Genomic DNA, 15,415 nt, shown 5'->3' with positions numbered 1-15,415 from the left:
TTTTGAGGTCTAATTAGAAGACGACCTCGATTATAAGACGAGGGGTATTTTTCTGAGCATTTGCTCTGAAAAAAACCTCGTCTTATAATCGAGCAAATACGGTAATTCACTTGGCCTGTTTGTACCTTGGAGGTATGGTTTTTTGGCTGCAATGTTCACTGCCAATGCTGAGCTGATGGCACTGTTAGACATCTTCTGATTGGGATGGGAAGTAAGCATAATGTGTTTTTCATCCAAGTTTCCTTGGCTGATCACTGCATGTAGAGTCCTCAGTATTGCTCATTTATTTGTGCTTCTTTAAAATAGCTCGTACAGAACTTCTTAAAATGTCTGCCCGGTAGAGACCTTGCTGATGCAGTATAACCACCTTGTGTCTTTTTGCTGTGCTTGTCACGTCGTCGAGAAACGTGAAGGTCCTGAGCGGCGTGAACTTAGACTTAGTCTGCATGTCCCTGTAGTTGAGTTTTTACGGATGAGAGTAGAGGCTTTTTTCTTTTTGAAGGCAAACGGTGGTTACACCAAATCAATATTGTTTTGATTTAGGTTTTTTTTCTTCTGTTCACTCACTTAACTACTAAAATGTTAACTTTTTAAAGCGTTCTTACTTTAAATTTCTTTGCATTTCTTTACTGCTGCATAAAACTCTTGCACAGTGATGTATATTTAAAAGTAAAAGATCAAGATAGATATTGGAGCATATAAAGCATATATATATTAAGTGTGTACATTTTATCATCTGTACTTTTAAATCTATCCATATTGACAACTAGCATATATATTTCATTATTTTTCACTTAGGGAGAAATTGGAAGAGAGATGTACATCATCAAGCAAGGAGCAGTTCAAGTGCTAGGTGGTCCTGACGACAAGACTGTGTTGGTTACACTCAAGGCTGGAGCTGTCTTTGGGGAGATTAGGTTTACAAATATTTGGAATAATTACCTCTTAATTTCATCATGATCATAAAAATATGTATATTATATGTACAGTTGTATGAAAAAGAATATACAGCCTTGTTGCATCCTATGATTTTACATATCAGGACATAAGAACAATCAACTGTTCTTTAGCAGGTCTAAAAACTAGGTAACTACAACACGTTGACATATTATTCAACAAAAATAAAGCCAAAATGGAGAAGCCATGTGTGAAACTCCCCTTACTGCTCCCACAGAAATTAAGATGCTAAGTAGCAGACAAGTGCTGCTAATCAAATGCCCTTCATTAATTGATCATCAGCAAGTGTGACAATCTCTATAAAAGCCAAAGTTTTAGCGGTTTGCTAGTCTGGATCATGCTGATGAGTTTTAACACGCTGGAGGAAAGACATCAGCAATGATCTTAGAAATGCAATTGTTGCTCTCCATCAATCTGGAATGGGTTATAAGGCCAATTCCAAGCGATTTAAAGTCCATCATTCTACAGTGAGAAAGATTATTCAAAAGTGGAAAACATTGAAGACAGTTACCATGAGTGGACATAGCAGCAAATTCACCCCATGGTCAGACCTTGCAACGCTCACAAAAATTGCAAAAAAAACAAGAGTTACATTTCAGACCCTACAGTCCTCATGTTAAATGCTACAAGTTCATGACAATTAGAAAAAGATTGTACAAGTATGTTTTGTTTGGAAGGGTTACCAGGAGACAGCCTCTTCTGTCTAAAAAGAACAAGGCAGCATGGCTTAGGTTTGCATATTTGTGTCTGAACAAACCACAAGATTTCTGGAACAATTACCTTTGGACAGACGAGACCAAAGCGGAGATGTTTGGCCACAATGAACAGACCTCAACCTGATTGAAATGTTGTGTGGCAGGACCTTAAGAGGGCTGTTCATAAATGCCCACAAACCTCAATGAACTGAAGCAATGTTGTAAAGAAGAGTGGGCCAAATTTCCTCCACAACAATGTGAGAGACTGATAAAGTCATACAGAAAATGATTAGCTCAAATTAGTGCTCCTAAAGGTTCTTCTACAAGCTATTGAATCATAAGGTGGCACCTCCGTTTTGGCTTACTTTTTGGCGAATAAATCATGACACGGTGTAATATGTTATGTCTTGTTGTTCATCTGAGGTTGTATTTACCTAATTTTTAGACCTGCTAAGGAACATATGATTGTTATTATGTCCTGATATCTAAAACCATTATGTTCAAAGAGGGTGTGCTTTCCTTTTCACGCGTCTGTAAATTGTAGCAATTGCTGTATCCCCTCACATGTACGTTACATCCTGTACTTTCAATGTAAGGCTTAAGCAGGATCTTCTTAGGCAAAGGTGTAAATGGCAAGATAAGGCAAACACAATCTTGGTCAAACTAGCCTTATATTCATTTGCATTTGGATATATACAGTGTATCTCATATCAGTGTTTTTTAATTCCTTGTGTAAAATCAGTACAGATACAAAGCCAATAATAAATAGTGAAAATTAAACATGAAGCCTTGTATGACAAAATGAGAACATACAGAATAACCTACCTATTAAACGAAATTATTTTACAACATCTGCCACCTCCCTTATTCTCATTTGAGATTCAATCTGTCTTACTCTAAAATAAAGAATCCTTATACAACTTTACATTTTAATGCATCACTCTATTTATTTTGGTAATTAAAGAAGTTTTTTTTTCAGTGGACACGTACCAGGAACCCAAACAGGAATGTTGTGTTTAATATACCTTAACAAAATCAAAGGAGTGTAGCTGCTTAAATAGCATTATTTAATTGTCTTTATAATTGATTGGCTGATTCGAGTATAATAATAATAATACAAATCATTTCACTAAGTTTGTTATTAACAATATCCCTATAACTGAATTCTCTTTATAGTCTTCTATCCACTGGAGGAGGGAACAGACGCACTGCTAATGTGGTTGCTCATGGCTTTGCAAATCTCTTCATTTTGGATAAAAAGAATCTCAGTGAAATATTGGTGCATTATCCAGATTCAAATAAACTTCTCATGAAGAAAGCCAAGTATGTTTTTTTATTTAGTTTGTTTTTTCCCAGAAATATCAACATTTAATGAAAACATACCTATCCAGACATTGATTTTGAGATGCATATCTACCATATCCCTCTGTTCCTCATTCATTCACTGATATCATTCTTTTCTAAGAGGTTAGATAGAATGATTGGTGGGTATCAGCATACCTGGGAACCTGTGGGCTCTGGCTACCCGGAGCCTACCCTTGTGGGACGCGGCCAGGACTGCCTACTGACATCAGTGGGCGGCCCTGCTGATGTCTGTGGGCGGGGGCATTCCTTTTGCCGTCACTGGGCGTTCCTGTTGCCGTCAGTGGGCTTTCATGCTGACATTGTGGGAAACACCCCCATTTAAAGGGGAAATGGGCAAGTTCCCAGGTATGGGTAGAAAGGTAGTTCTACAGGCCAAAAGGTCACATTAATATTTATGTAAAAAGCAGCAAATTTGTTTCTAAATTAAACTATGGAAACTCAAATCCTTATCACTACTTGATCTAAATTCTTTATTTGTATGTAAAATGCTAGCATTGTGGACTATAAAGCCACATAAAATGTTTTTGAATAGCCCTAGTCTCACCTCTATCCAATTTGACTGCAATATTCTTATAAAGCTGGGAGGTATAAGTTAAATGTTGGGCCACCAAGTTTGATCCGTTCCTTTCCCTTCCTTAACCAAGTCCTGTAATAAGGAAGGGGACTGTGGCATATGGGAAATTAATCCTCTAAATACATTTAGTCACAGAACAGAATACTATAAAAATATTTTTGTCCTCACGTTAACAATTACTATACATAACATGAAACACACAAGCGTAAATTTAAACTACCACTTCTATTTAAAAGTTTAGGGTCACTTAGCGGTTTCCATGGAAAACAAGGACATTTCTAGTTTTCTTTTCCATTAAAAGTCAGGTGTTTCTAGCCACAACAGTCATTTACAACATTAACAATGTCTGCACAACAACGTCTGCACTGTATTTCTGATCCATTCAATGTTTAAAAGACAACATTCTTGTTTCAAAAACAAGGATATTGACCCCAAAACCTTCGAACAATGGTGTGTGTGTATATATATATATATATGTGTATATATATATGTATATATATTGTTTTTCATGTTTTCAATATCATACCAACCATGTACTGAAACATAGAACTATGTGGTTATGAAATAATAGCTGTATTAAATAATCATAATAAGCCTATAAGTAAGTCCATAACTTGCCTGAAAAACTTTGGGTCGTGTTATAATGTCTTTAACAGAATGTTTGGAATCTTGTGAAGTTCGTGACCTTTTTGATGCAGACTACAGGCATAACACAGTAGCTACTAGACAATAGTTGTAGGTGAGGAATTTAATGTTTTATTGGAAATAATCTGAATTTCAATTTCTACAGGAAATTAATAAAGGAGAAGGGGAAGCCAACAAAACCCACTGTTATTAAAAAAGGGTTTGGCCATCTGATACCCCCTAAGCAAGATACTCCTCGTCTCTTTAAAACTTTAATGGATGCTGTTTCTAACAAGCCTGGATTTAATCTTTTACGGAAAGGGAAAACTCAACAGCCTTCAAAGGTGTGGTATCTGACACATAATTTGTTCTGTTGTAAGACCTATTGCTGTTACATACTGTTACAGTAGTAAAATTAACTGTTTAGAGCTCTACTGTGTGTTTCATTTAATCGGTCAAATTGCCTCCTGGTAGTTTTAATTTGCATGTTGAGGCTCTTTGGCAAGTCATGTTGAGATGGTCAACTCAACGCATTCAACTATGCAAGTTGCTCGGTTTTCTGTTACAGATCATCTTGGAGTCTATCAAGTTGAGATGAGTGATGTTACGTAACTTGCATTTTCTTATTGCTTTTGAAGTTAATATTCCTGAATATGCCAGTTGGTTGGTACAAATTGTTAGACCATGTAGAAATTCTGCTTTAAAGTATGAGGTACCGGGAATAGACTTGTAGGTAGTATGAATGAACAACCTCAGTAAAGGAATTCAAGAAAGCTTGGGGTGCACATAAAGCTGTCCCAAAGATTAAGTAAAACAAAGTGGCCCATGTAGTATGGTGCTTTAGAATCATGTGGATGAATAAAAACAGGGCAGCACCATAGCCACCCTCTAGGACCTACTTCTTCCATGGACTTTCTGTCCTCTTTGTAAAGTGTCAAGATGTGACATCATAATAATGCCTGGTAAGAATTTGCCACAGAGCAAAACTATGCAAAAGCATGTTGGGGGTAACGAGATAAACTTTAGCTGGAATAGGTCTAGTGTATGTGGCCCCCCCACTCATGTGATGGCATTCTTTGGCTCCTCTAAATAAAGGACAAAGCTGGCTACTTGTTCGGTTTTTACTAATTAAATTACAATTTTACACGAATAATGAAAAGAAAGTTTTGCATTTGTACCTATTACCTTCTAAGTTTGTATACTATGAAAATATCTCCCACTGAGAGCTCAAGGTGGTAAAACCCATGCAGAAGGTCATAGAAGAAAGGTTTATCTAAAAAGGAAATTGTAATTCTGCCTAGTGACACATTACTACAGAAAGGTCGATAGATACATCATCTAGCAAAGATGATGGATAGCCATTCACAGCAACAGCAGCAGCAAAGATAGATCGCATAAGCAGAGGAATCATAATGTGATGCACATTTAAAGGTGAATAAACAATGCGCAACGGAAGGAAGGATCTGGATCACGGGTTATTATTTATTGATTAATATAGCGCCAGCATATTCCACAGCCCTGTACAATGGTTAAACATGACATAACAAACACTGCATCAACAGGTAACAATGTTACAAAAAGGGAGGAGGGCCACACTCAAACAAGCTTTAAATCTAAAAGAGTTAAGGTTTTCTGTTTGGGTTCTCAAGTTTATTCACAGGAACAATGACAAATCGTCTTCTTGTTCTTCTCCCTTTCAGTTATCTATGATGAATTCTCGAAAACTAAACTCACATATTTCTCTTTATCGCTCTCTCTGACGTTTAAAGGGGAAGTCCTTTTTTATTATATTAATATTGTCAGTAGGTACCTAGCAATGGGGACAAAATAGTTTTTTGTTACTTGAAGCAGAAGCATAGGAAAATGAAACAACATTTTGCATTGTTTCCTTAGTTCCTAATTTCCCAGTGTAATTTACCTGCAGTAACTCCAGTGTTCACTAAAGACGATTCAGTGAAGGTGACAATACTCTGGATTCACTGTACTATTTAATAAATACAGTGTGTAACTGACAGCTCTTAATAAAATGCACACCTATAATCACTATACTTCACCCATACTGACACAAACTGAGACTTCTGAGCTTGGCTGGCTATGAACCTACCCATGTCACCACAAGGAGGCTCCGTGGTTGCTGGAATCTCAGGTTGCCCATGTCCCCAGTCATCCTTACTTAGCTCCTGACACACCGGCAGTAAATCTGTTAATCAGAGGCCTATATATAACGGCATTCCTTGCTGGAGCATTGATGGTGGCCATTATATTTTCTTCACCTGTTTGTCTTAATGATTATAGTCTGTTTCAGACCCTTTGCTTTGGAATTTGCCCTTCATGTTTGTTTTGCCCTCTGGTATATCACTTTGGCTTGACTGTTCTGGTCATATAACTGAACTTTAACTACAATCTTGTACCTGCTTCCACTGAACCCTGTTCTTTGGATCTTGGTTTATCTGACTATTGACCCTGGATTGGGTTTTGGTTATTATCTTGTTAATTATTATCACTTCGAGTCTCTGGAATTTATTCTCTCTATGCAGGGTTCTAAACGACCACCTGTTCCTACAGAGAGGCTCCCATCTGACCCTGTACACACATTCATAACATACCTCTGCCAGCAATGCAAACCACCACCATGGTCCTCCCCACAACAATTCTTCTTATCATCCTCCTGCCCTCCCCCACCAGTATTTCCTCATCATTCTCCTGCCCTCTCAGTACCCCATGATCCTCATACACCCCAACCAATATACCCCCATCATCCTCATGCCCCCACACATATTCCCTTATTAATCTCCATGACACCAGCTGTGTTCTCCACACACCCTCATGCACTATTCCTATTCCTCCATCAGTAATCCCCTGAATATCCTCATGCCCCACTACCCAGTATTCCATATCAGTCATTTTTCATTCCCTAAATACATTTTTTTTAAACTTTATATGTGCCTTGTCAGAGGGGGCAGTAAGGCTGAGGTAGGTAGCTTGTCACAAGATCTACCTTGGTCTCTGTGTATATGCCGCACAATGACATTATATCCAGCAGCTGTCATAGTTCAGAAGCACTGCAAGGGACAGCTGATGATCCATATAGGAGAAGAGATCTGTGCCTCTATTGATACGGACATCTTCTCAACCTGGAGCAGAAGAGGAGGCCACAGCTTCATGACCGGCTCCAGGGTAGGCCAGCCTTAGTCCTGAATATTGGTCAAACCTGGCAAGTTCGCAGGTATAAATATACAACACAGGATGTAGTTTTCAGTTTGGAGAAGGAATATTTTTAGGTTCTAGTAGGTTTTGTTGTTTCTTTGTGTTTCATGTTTTATGCCTTACTTCCGTATAATGGTTCATGTTTGCTTCCTGAATGATTTAGTTCATGTCAACAGTAACAAATACAGCCTATCAATTTCTCAGTCTATGGAAGGAGTTGGACATCCAGAACGAGATTATTTATTACGAGTTATTTAAACAAACTGCAAAACAATTCCTCAAAAGCAGAGTTATCACACCTATATTGTTCGTATGTCAGGCTTTACATCAATATTTTCAACGATCAATGTGAAAACAAATGTATGTCTCTTCTTTTAGGTTAGGAAGCTACAGCTTAGCAGGATTTTGCAATTGAAGGATGAAATTTCACAATTACAGTCTGGAGGGGAAAAGGAAAATGCTAAAGATGCTAAAGATCTCGAAGAGGAGCAGACTAATAAGGAGACAAGCTCTTTGCCAAGGAAGGAGGACAGGTCAAATGATCAAGTACCAGGGACTTCATCCAAAACAAATACCCATCAAGAAAACAAGAACGAGTCCTATATTATAACCATGTCACCTTCTGCTACATTTGGAGAAGGAGAGGTCCTTACTGTGGAGATTAGAGAAAATAAAAAATAAAGGTGTTTTGGATTGACAATGCTGTAATGTACAATTGCAAAATACTTATTTATATGAAGGAGATTGCAGTATTTTTAGCATATTCTACAGAAAATGTCTATTTGTAATTACAAAATAATTTGGTGATCACTCACATTTTCCTCAACCACTTGATATTATGCTCCAAATGAATCATCTAAAACATGATCATCATCATGCCTGTATCTGAGAAGGTTAACCTTCCCTCATCTTGCGCTAGAGTGTAGGCATATTTGAGAAGGATCTTCCTCACCTTTTTTCAAGCCCATGTTGTTATATGGTGCACTTCTTGATATATCCAATTTACACACTTTTTTTAGCCTCGACTTTTAAATTTTATTACCTCAATAATAAAAACACAACAGCTTTTTTGGGGAAGGAAAAGTCCCCGGGAAGCAGAAACTGAAAGCAGGCATGTTCCTATGTATGTGAGTGCCATTGCCATATGAACACTCACTGCAAAGGGGTGGATACTCAGCTTACTGATTTGTTGGGGATAGCACTAGAGGGAACTGGTAAGTTCTTATGATATTGACCAGTAATGGACTGGCTGTATATATTCTGGTTGTACCATGTCCTTGTAGATACAGTAGCAGATTTTTCTTTTTTTGAATACGCTAAAAAATGGGATTATTAAAGAGAAAAGATAGCAATAGTCAAATCAGCCAAATAAATATAAGACATATGAAGAAGACTGCAAGGTAAAAGGAAGTAGGGAACAATACAAAACAGTGTGATTACTCCTGTGAAGATTTATTACAGTTGGACACACTTTTATTATAAAATTGCTCATTAGAGATTAGTAGATTAGATAGATAGATAGATAGATAGATAGATAGATAGATAGAAGGAGATAATCCAAACTGTTAAGTGGTGTACTACTCCGTATGTCCTCTTTGCCCATTGCACAGAAGCGTGGAGCATGATGGCGCTATATAAATCCATAAATAATAATAGCTATAATAACCGATAGATCACAATGAGACTAGACAGTTGTCATAATGATGCTGAGAAGAGCATGCTGTGTACGTTATTCTGTTTTAGAATGATACAGCAAAGAATAAATCAGTATTGTAGACAACTAGAGACATCTGGTGGCCATTTCTACTACACAGATCTCTTCAAAAACATTTAATGTATGCAATGTCCCCATATCTAAAAACTACCTAGAGACGGAGGTTTGACAGTTAATGTCAAATCTATGATAAAATAATGATTCCCGTGAATAATACTTTTTTCTCTTGACAGATAGGATATCACATAGAAGGAGCCATCCAGTGCTTGCATGATTATTTAACATAGCATTCCAGTATGGGGAGTACATCATACCAATCATTCCTTCCTGATGGTGGTCCTACACTTTCCATCTTACATTTTTTCTTCATTATGATAAAGAAAATCCATTGGCGCAAAATCAAATATTACAGATATATTCTTGTTTGGGCCACATTGTGTTTGTCTTTCTCCACTTCCCACTGTTATGTCGTGGGCTCAGCTCCACCATCGCATGGGGGCTTTCACCAGTATAGAAGATACAATTGTCATGCCAGAATTCAGTGTCATCATTGGTGAAACCTTTTTGTACATTGATTTATTGTAGCGAGTTGCTACAGAGCTCAGAGGAGAGCTACTAAAATGGTAAATGGTATACAGGATAAAATAATATGTATAATTTGGAGGAAAGAAGAGACTGTGAGACGTGATAGGAACATGGTAAAATATATTAAATAGTACAGGAGTGAAGTTTATTTCAGGAAAGACATGTTACAACAAGAAGTCATGATCTAAAAGCAGAGTATGAGAGGTTTATATATAATGTAGGGAAATCTTACTTTACAGAGGAGGGTGGTAAATGAATGGAACAGCCTCCCATCATAAGCGGTAGAGACTAATACAGTGAGAAATTTAAACATGCATGGGATAGGCATATAGCTACATCAGGGAAAATGGGCAGACTAGATGGGTTCTTATCTGATGCCAAATTCTATGTTTCTATGCTGGCAAACATCCCAGAAACCAATTATAGGTTTATAGGGGAAAGTTAAAAAAAAAAAAAAAAATCTCTTGCAATACTTGAATCTTTAAATCATGGATTCTATTTCATTACGCTAGTTAATGTTTGTGCTTTAATGTCCTCCATTCTTGTAACGTATCCAAAGGATCTCTCAAGTAATTACTAATATATGAATAATCATTATTACTATTAGTAATTATTAAAATAAAATTGTGTACAAATGCACTACATACACCACACTAATCTATATTCATATGAAATGGTTCATTTTTGTATTATGTATTGACTTTGTATGGTGTATATATATATATATATATATATATATATATACACACAGTGCTATTCAAATAATACACAAAAATACTCAGCTCCCATGGATATCAAACAATTTCAAACACAACACAAGTTTATCCAGAAAAATCTAAATTGTGAACTATATGTGTGACACAATTGTCTGCCACGGTGCCGGCTTGTAATGCTGAGCGCCGGAAACTGACGTCACCGAGACGGAGCTAGAGGGCTCGCAGAGGAGAGAGAGGGGTGCCGAGCAGGTAAGCGAAAACCACTCGGCGCCCCGCTCTCTGCTCCGCTTTAAAAAAAAAAAAGCGCTTGGGGCGGCAAAGTGCCGCCTCTTCAAAAGTGCCGCCTGGGGCAATTGCCCCACTCGGCTCCATTGTAGGGCCGGCCCTGTTGATTTAAATCAGTTTCTTGCGCATGTCCCCTGTATCTGTTCTGGCCAGAGGTATCATCTCCCCAGGACCCGTGTGGTGATTCATGGCCCAACTGAGTTATAGGAATTCTATTCCTAGCTTAAGTGGAGGGTTTTTCCATCACTTTTACCCCACCATAACTTATTGGCACATCAAAGATGGGAACCAATTCTTGGAAAAGGTGTCATATAATTGGTCATGTGGAATCTGAAGAAAGCCCTCCTTGTCCTGAAGAAAACAATATATAACCTGTGCGGGTACACTAAATGAGTGAGGAGACAATTACATCTAAACACGAGCACCGCAAAAGTGTTAAAACAGCCTCGGTCCCAAAAGGTACAAAAACTTAAAAACAGCCTGGTCCTTCAGGTGTTATGGAGTTTCCACAGGCCTGCTTATTGAAGAAACTCGTGAGTGAGGGTCCTGTGTTTAAGTTCCATTGATTTTAAGAACTGTTTGCTTGTTTATTTTTCCTTTGTATGTCTTGTTTTTTTGTAATTGTGGCACTGTGTAGCATTTGTCTTTTTGTTATTAAAATATTCATAATCCAAACCTATCTTTGGGTTCTAGTATTGATATCCACAAACCCTAAGAGAGAATAACACATTACCAAATTATTTCCTAATTTCTAGAGGATATATAAATATATATATATATGTTGTTTTCCTGGAATGGGTTGATATATAGAGAGAGACAGATATTTTAATTTGGATAACTCACGAATCCGGTATCAAAATCATGAGTGGTGGCAGACTACCTTGGGGGATACAGGCAGGATTTGGGGGTTAATTTGGTATAACTGATGCCTTGTTAAAGGGTGAAGTTAGTAAATCCAGAGGCCTGGTGCTATTAAACCCTCATGCCCACACCATAATGGCTTGGCAAGTAGCCCTGACCGTGACACCTCTTTTTGCCAAGATAGCAGCTCTTAGTCTGATGCAGTGCTGTATCTGCCGCAAGGCAGACAAGGCAACTGCCTTAGGCGGCACATTTCAGGGGGGTGGCAAAAAACGTTGCCCCAAACGGTTTTGGGGTCTTTAGGGTTAATTTAGGGGCAGTTATGGTTAATGGGGTTAATTTTACATTAGGGGGTTGCCCGAGTTTAGTCTTGCCTAGAGCACAAAACCAAAATACACCACTGGTCTGATGAGGGTGGAGATCCGAGACCATTCCGCTGACAGAATCTCTCCAGATCCTTCAAATTTTGAGGCCAATGCTGTTCAACTTGCCCCACAGGTTTTCTATGGGTTTCAAGTCAGGGCACTGGAATGGATACGGTAGCCTTGATTTTGTGGTCAGTAAACAGTTTTCGTGTTGGTTTTAAAGTATGTTTTGAATCATTGTCCTGGTGGAAGAAGGGTTAACCACAGCTCATTTTAAGCTTTCTGGCAGAGGCAGTCAGGTGTTCATTTATTATCTATTGATATTTCATAAGAGTCCATGATGCCACGTATCTAGGGCTGCAACAACTAATCGATAAAATCGATAATAATCGATCATGAAATTCGTTGGCAACGAATTTCATTATCGATTAGTTGAATCGATTATTATCGATTATAAAATGAGGGTTTTTTCAGAGCAAACGCTCTGAAAAATCCCCCTCATTATATAATCCATTTAGTCTGACTCACCGTCTCACAGCAGCAGCTCCTACTTACTCCCCCTCCCTGTAATCACTGTGACAACTGGCCCCGCCCCTTCCTTCTCCAGGCCAGAACCACATGGCTGTGACACTCATCTAACTGTAAGTATATGTGTATATATATATGTGTATATATAATGTGTATGTGTGTATATATATATATATATAATATATATATATATGTATATATGTATGTAATATATATATATATATTTGGGCTACTGAAAGTTAGGGGAGGTGGGGGTTAATTTAGGGGCAGTTATGGTTAGTGGGGTGTTTAGGTTAATTTAGGGGCAGTTATGGTTAATTGGGTGTTTAGGGTTAATTTAGGAGCAGCTGTGGTTAATGGGGTGTTTGGGGTTAATTTGAGGCAGTTGTGGTTAATGGTGTGTTTAGGGTTAATTTAGGGGATGCTGTGGTTGATGGGGTCTTTAGGGTTAATTTAGGGGATGCTGTGGTTAAGGGGGTGTTAAGGGTTAATTTAGGGGCAGTTATGGTTAACGGGGAGTTTAGAGTTAATTTAGGGGAATCTAAATCCTGGGGGCAGTGAAGTGACATATCTGGGGGTATAAGGCATATACAGTATATAAGGCATATGTGGGGAGGGCAGTGTGGCATGTCTGGGGAGGACGGAGTGGTGTATCAGGGTGTATAAGGCATATCTGGGGGTAGAGTGGCATATCTGGGGGTAGAGAAGTGGCATGTCTGGGAGGCAGGGTGGCATGTCTGGGGAGGATGGAGTGGGGTATCAGGGGATATAAGGCGTATCAGGCACAGTGGCAGATGTGGGAGGCAGCGTGGCATATGTGGGAGGCATTGTGGAGTGGCAGATGTGGGAGGCAGCATGGCGTGGCATATGTGGGGAGGGCAGGGTGGCATGTCTGGGGAGGATGGAGTGGTGTTTCAGGGGGTATAAGGCGTATCAGGCACAGTGGCATGTGGGGGGTAGAGTGGAGTGGCAGATGTGGGAGGCAGCGTGGCGTGGCAGATGTGGGAGGCAGCGTGGAGTGGCAGATGTGGGAGGCAGCGTGGACTGGTATATGTGGGAGGCAGCGTGGACTGGTATATGTGGGAGGCAGCGTGGAGTGGCAGATGTGGGAGGCAGCGTGGAGTGGCAGATGTGGGAGGCAGCGTGGTGTGGCAGATGTGGGAGGCAGCGTGGAGTGCTGTGGTAGGCAGCGTGGCATATGTGGGGGGGCAGCATGGCATGTCTGGGAGGCAGCGTAGCAAGCCTGGGCTCAAATGTGCATATATTGGGGGGCTGGTTGGGAAATAAAGACAAGAAATGTATTATCAAAGTTTTTTATTCTGCTGTTTGTATTTAACATCATTTGTTTAGTAAATTATTTTAAATAAATGAAAAATTTACATTCATTTTTTTTTATCCGATTAATCGATTAATCGAAAAAATAATCGGCCAACTAATCGATTATTAAAATAATCGTTAGTTGCAGCCCTACACGTATCCTTACAAAATGTCCAGACCCTCTGGCAGAAAAACAGCCCAAAAACATAAAAGAGCCTCCACCGTGCGAAACCGGGGGCATGAGGTACTTTTCCATATGGCTACCTTTCTATGTGCACCAAACCCACATCTGCATGTTTATTGCTAAAAAGCTCTATTTTGGTTACACCTGACAATAAAACCAGATCCCATTTGAAGTTCCGTTCCAGTAGTGTCTGCTGAAGATTGGTTGAGTTTGTTTTTGGATGAGACCCTGAACTTCTTAATTATTGCCCTGATGGTGGAAATAGGCATTTTCAATGCTTTCACTTTTTTCTTACAGCCACTTCCAATTTTGTGAAACTCAACATTTTGCCCCACATCACAGCTATAGTTCTTGGTCTTACCCATTGTCAAGAATCACATGGGAATTTGGCCTATGTGTTACCTTATACCGTATTGGCCCGATTATAGGCCGCACTTTCTGTTGTGCAAAATTTTTCCCAGAGCCAAAATTTTGTGCGCACAATATGCTTCTACAGTCCATATAAAGTTGGTGGAGCTGAAAAAAAAATCACATTGCAAGGGGGTGGAGCTATATATTTCCAACCCTTTTGACTCCATGGTCTATTCTAAAGGTGAAATTCTCACCGCAAAAATTAATTATGAGCGAATCATGAGCGGGGGCTCCGGGCTGCATAAAGGATCAATATATATATATATATATTACTATTTTTTTTTATTGGGAAAAACTGCATACCATTGACAGGGGTTCAGCATAACACCTATCACTATATACTGAGGCACAGCACAACACCTATCACTATACATTGAGCCAGACATTGCCAGTAATGTAGCATAACCCCTATCACTATATACGAAGCCAAACATTGATGTGGTGTAGGCCTACTGCTTCAGTGTCTGGCTTAGTATATAGGGATGCACCGAAATGAAAAATCACTTGACCGAAACTGAAAATGACCCCCCCTTTAAAAAAAAACCCACTTTATTAAAAATAACACACCCAAACTGGACAAAAACCCCCAACAACAATATTATATATACACACACATATATATACACACACACACATATATTTACACACACACACATATATATATATATATATATATATATATATACACACACACACACACATACATATATATATATATATACACACATATATATATATATACACACGTATACATACATATATATATACACACACACACATACATACATATATATATATACACACACACACATATATATATATACACACACACACACACATATATATATATATACACACACATATACATACATATATATATATACACACACATATACATACATATATATATACAAACTAGGGCTGCAACTAACGATTATTTTAATAATCGATTAATCGGCCGATTATTTTTTCGATTAATCGATTAATCGGATAAAAAAAAACAATATGCACATTTTTCGTTTATTTA

The 15,415-nt window shown here is 38.5% G+C and overlaps 1 protein-coding gene across 1 annotated transcript in view; it reads left to right on the top strand.

Annotated features, from left to right (window-relative positions):
- Positions 1 to 8,258, top strand: part of CNGB3 (cyclic nucleotide gated channel subunit beta 3) — a 31,900-nt gene extending 23,642 nt beyond the window's left edge. The window contains exons 13-16 of the mRNA XM_053467210.1: positions 799 to 917; positions 2,829 to 2,975; positions 4,382 to 4,559; positions 7,801 to 8,258. Of these exons, the coding sequence (XP_053323185.1) occupies positions 799 to 917; positions 2,829 to 2,975; positions 4,382 to 4,559; positions 7,801 to 8,103 (747 nt within the window). The 3' untranslated portion in view covers positions 8,104 to 8,258. The remainder of the gene's footprint in view (positions 1 to 798; positions 918 to 2,828; positions 2,976 to 4,381; positions 4,560 to 7,800) is intronic.
- The last annotated feature ends 7,157 nt before the right edge of the window (positions 8,259 to 15,415 follow it).

This window comes from Spea bombifrons, chromosome 5, assembly GCF_027358695.1.
Source record: "Spea bombifrons isolate aSpeBom1 chromosome 5, aSpeBom1.2.pri, whole genome shotgun sequence".
Taxonomy (NCBI): Eukaryota; Metazoa; Chordata; class Amphibia; order Anura; family Pelobatidae; genus Spea; species Spea bombifrons.
This window is presented reverse-complemented; position numbering and strand designations above follow the sequence as displayed.